The sequence below is a fragment of the Cyclospora cayetanensis genome, unplaced genomic scaffold (assembly GCF_002999335.1).
Source record: "Cyclospora cayetanensis isolate NF1_C8 unplaced genomic scaffold, CcayRef3 CcayRef3_contig_133, whole genome shotgun sequence".
Taxonomy (NCBI): Eukaryota; Apicomplexa; class Conoidasida; order Eucoccidiorida; family Eimeriidae; genus Cyclospora; species Cyclospora cayetanensis.
Genome location: NW_020312074.1, coordinates 66,975 through 71,067, shown reverse-complemented (window position 1 = coordinate 71,067; position 4,093 = coordinate 66,975). Strand labels below are relative to the sequence as shown.

Sequence of the window (4,093 nt, the reverse complement as noted above, 5' to 3'; positions counted from 1 at the left end):
GAGTTTTAGCGTAGCCCCCTAAAACTACAATGCAATATATTGCCTGTGGAATGGACTCAGGCTATGTCAGCCTCCTACAGCGTAAGACTGTTGTTAAAGGGATGCACCGGTTGCTGTGCAGTGGTCCGGTTTGTTGTGGTTTGAAGTCCTGGCAGCAATGGCATTACACCTGCGTGCTTCGCCCAGTAGAGACCTCCTCCGTGTGGACACAGGGAAAACTAACATTGAGAGTGTAAAAGGTGAAACATGGTACAGATACATCAATGCGCATTGTGAATGCGCTAAGTTTCATGCCACCTCCATTGCAGTAGGGTCCGATCATACATGTTCAGATGCGCTGTGCATTACGTGCTTTTTGCGCAACACCATGCGAGATGCAGTTTGCAGCCCCACCGCAAGTCCAAACCCTTTCCGCGTCCTTGCCGGTGTTAAGAGGTTTGCTCGTCAGCGACTCGGCCTTTCGCCCTTCCCATAGGCGCTTCCTTCTAGAATGCGGGTGCCCATAGACTTTCTGTTTCTGGTCCTTAAGCAGCGCCTTTACAGATCTAGGTTAGAACCCTTCACAAGTTTATATCTCGGCTCGACCTGGCATTGGATAGCTGCGTGCGAAGGCTATAACGCGCTCTCGGAGGTCCGCGATCCGGGGATGCGTGGCACTAACATGTTTGCGAAAGTCTGCAAGCTTCTTACCCGATTTTTCTGAAGCCACAAAACCAAACAGACATCTGCTCACCCCTGTGCCGAATCCGCGTGAGGAAGCTCTTATTGACATTTGGTGCAGGACCTGTAGTGCCTGCATTCCTCCCAGCGCCCCCGATGGGTTGCCATTGTAGAGCTTTACACTTGCCCATGCACACCTACAAACATGCATGCATGTGTGAATGTATTCAGTTTCAGCTAGGCGCACCCTGGATTTCGCAGCAAATATCTACTGCCTCCTTAATAAATCCAGCGACTCGTTTAAACTCATCGGCTCCGAAACCGCGGGTGGTCATTGCCGGGGTGCCAATGCGCACCCCTGAAAAACAACTCACATGACAGCACACCGCTGTTGCCTCAGAGCAGACCCGGTAAAATTGAAAGCACAGAATTCACTGAAAGCTATGTGGGAGGGCATTTATGGTCATTTGCACCCTACCGGTTGGAATCGCAGGAGAGTCCCCAGGAATGGCGTTCTTGTTCAGCGTGATGTTCACCATGTCGCAGACCAACTGCAGCTTCGCCCCTGACAGATCAGCCTCAAATGCAACAAGTACATGCGTCACTAGAAGGGAGAGCAGGAGCGACACTGCGGGGCAAATAACCTCAGAAGGACGAACAAGCAGCTGTGCATACGTGCAAGGGTCACAAGTATGCTGCTGATACTCGTCCTGTTTCTGGAACAGTAGGGGCCAGGCACTAGAAAAAGCCGAAGAGGTGCAAAAATGCTCATTAGAAAGCGTCTATTCAGTCAGAGAAAATCAAGCAAGGTTTTGCCTCCTTCCCTTGCTGAAATACTACTGACCGCTTCCTTTAGGCCGCACCTGTAAGCCCTTGGGGCTTCAAATCAACAAGCAACAGATGGTTGTCAGTGCCGCCAGTGACGAGCTGCAAGCCGTGACTTTGCAAGTCCTTTGCTAGCGCTTTGCAGTTCTTCAAGACGCACTCAGAGTAGGCACGCCACTCTGGCGTGCAGGTCTGAGCCCACGCGAAAAATTTAGAACGCGCCATCGGCCTCTATCCCCGTGTACCACAGAGGGCAAAGCACAGCTGGCTGTCTTGAGGCCTGTGGCGGTAGGCAGCAACTCGGCAACGTTTCGCCGCAAAAGCACGAGTGTGCCCGAACGGCGAGCTTGTTCTCTAGTGCGACGAGATTGCTTACTTGCTTCAGCTGATATGCCACACCCGCAACGCGATTTTCATGGGGTCCCCCCTGTAGTCCGGGGAAAACAGCGGAATCGATTTTAGAGGCGCCGTCAGCGACCCGCTTAGTATTCACGAAGATGATGCCGCTGCGGGGGCCCCTGACAGCAAGGAGAAAGAAATAATCCCCAAGTATATTGAGTAAACATGTGTGGCACCAGGTAAGATGCTGCTTGCACGCATGCCGGGATTTTTCGGTGGGCAAGACAGCCACTAGCTGCGTACTGCACACCGTTTGTCTGCCCTCATACTTCTATGCAGATAATTTCATAGACGTGCTAAGTAGGCGCAAACTGCCAAAGACCTGTCTGTGGGCACGTTTCCGGATTCGCGATGCATCAGGGCTAGTGAGTCTGCTGCTCCGTGCATGGGGAAACCGAGAATGCACCTGAGGGTCTTGTGGGTAGTGGTAGTGACAACATCGCAGTAGGCGAAGGGAGACTCAAAGATTCCTGCAGCCACAAAGCCACTGAAGTGCGCCATGTCGCACCACAAAAAGGCTCCCACCCCATCGGCAATCTCTCTGAATCTCTTGTAGTCGAGCAGTCTGCGCAAGAAGATCGCAATCATGACAACTGTAAACAACCGATTGGTTCTATGCCCAGGAATGGCATGGTTGCTAGTCGAAGGGACTCTCAGCAGCAAATAATGGGGAGCAACAAAGTCGCTGGTGCCGAGGATCCATAACAGCAACAAAAACATAGCACCGAACAACGGGGTGCCAGTAACAGCCTACCGGGGGTAGGCTGAGTGGCCGCAGATAATAAGCTTAGGGCGGAATTTCAGTGCTAGCCTCTCGAGCTCATCATAGTCAATCAGTCCTGTCTTGGAGTCCAGGCCGTAGGGCAGCGACTCGAAGAAGATGGAGGTGGCACTGATCCGCCGAGATGGGGTGTAAGCGCCATGTGTCAAGTGACCTCCTGTATTAATTACGGAAGACGCAGCAGCTCGAAAGCTGATGTGTTCAGAGGCAGTAGCTAGAGCTAATACGGAGGCTAATGAGTTTTCCGAGTATTTGCGTTACGTGGAGGCAGAATACACTGCTCTACCCAGACTGAATCGTGCTTGCCACTTGCACTGCAACGTGTCGGGCTCAAGGAGGCTAACTAGGGTGCGCGCATTTCGAGATAAGTTACCATCAACGATGCCTAAGCCCATAAAGCGGTCATGGGGCTGCAGAAGGGCTAAGAAAACGGCGAGATTGGCCGGACTGCCAGAGAGCGGCTGGACGTTGACGTGCCACTCCTCGGGGTCTAAACGGAAGGCTTCTCTAGCCCGCTGGATGCACAGTGATTCAATTTGGTCCACGAATTCCATGCCGCCGTAGTATCGAGCTCCCACCAGGCCTTCAGAGTACTTGTTCGTAAGGCAGCTGGCCAGACATTCTTGGACAGCAGAGCTCACGAAGTTCTGAGGACAGAGAGACGTGCCGATACGTTAGCTTTTTCAGGCCAGCCGTTAGCCTTAGGTTCACGACATCTCCTTAGGTCTTCATGTATTTGGACAGCTTGTGGGACCCACTTCCGATGCAATGAGCTCAATACACTCTATTTGACGCTTTTTCTCCTCTGCGATAAGTTTGTACAACTGCGGATCTGCGTCTCTCAGAGGCTGCACGCACGCGAATGGCAGATAAACGAGCATCCAGCTAGCACATTAATCCATTCGCCGTCTGAGGAGGCTTCAGAGAAGAAGGTTCAATAATTCCAGGCCAGATAAGTGGAAAGATAGTATGCAATCCCAAAACCCTCACACTGGGCTTGAAGCAAAGAACCGGACAGTGTATGGTCAGCAATCACCCCAACCTGAAGTAGCCACGAGTCCTAAAGAAAAAGGTTCTCTGGGCAGATCTGGGGAGCATAAACTACAGAAGGCAGAGGGAGGTTGCTTGCCGGGTCAGCTTGGAGAGTTTCCATCTTGTCAGGTCTTGCTCCGCTCTGCAACACGGTGGTGCGGTTCACTCCAGTACAGAGGCCTCCACGAACACCACAACACGTTCTTCGAATTAGCTTGATGAAAAAATGGTAAGCCCTTAACAGCTTCAAGCAGAGCCTTCTTCAGACGGACGGCTGGGGTACTCGAGGAAGACGAGCACTCTGGTGGGTGGGGTTGCAAACGTCAGCCCACCACCGTGCCGTTTACGAAGGACCTTCGACTACTGTCGAAGTCAATGCTAATTTTTCATGAGTAA

The 4,093-nt window shown here is 52.1% G+C and overlaps 1 protein-coding gene across 1 annotated transcript; it reads right to left on the bottom strand.

The window, feature by feature from the left end:
* Positions 1 to 568: 568 nt before the first annotated feature.
* On the bottom strand, positions 569 to 3,546 carry LOC34622827 (serine hydroxymethyltransferase 3, chloroplastic). The gene is made up of 9 exons (XM_026336550.1): positions 3,424 to 3,546; positions 3,039 to 3,312; positions 2,639 to 2,822; positions 2,291 to 2,449; positions 1,862 to 2,003; positions 1,524 to 1,677; positions 1,139 to 1,225; positions 908 to 1,018; positions 569 to 699 (listed from the first exon to the last, which is right to left on the bottom strand). Exons 1-9 carry the CDS (start codon positions 3,544 to 3,546, stop codon positions 569 to 571), a joined length of 1,365 nt encoding a protein of 454 aa, XP_026192335.1.
* Between the last annotated feature and the right edge of the window lie 547 nt (positions 3,547 to 4,093).

What these genes read in the sequence shown, in the direction of transcription:
- LOC34622827 (XM_026336550.1), bottom strand. Translation starts at nt 3,546, where the DNA reads ATGCTCGTTTATCTGCCATTCGCGTGCGTGCAGCCTCTGAGAGACGCA. An exon ending in GAAGCCCCAAGGGCTTACAG is followed by an intron (nt 1,226 to 1,523) that starts GTGCGGCCTAAA and finishes CTGATCTGTCAG; the next exon opens with GGGCGAAGCTGCAGTTGGTC. An exon ending in TATTTGCTGCGAAATCCAGG is followed by an intron (nt 700 to 907) that starts GTGCGCCTAGCT and finishes TTGTGGCTTCAG; the next exon opens with AAAAATCGGGTAAGAAGCTT.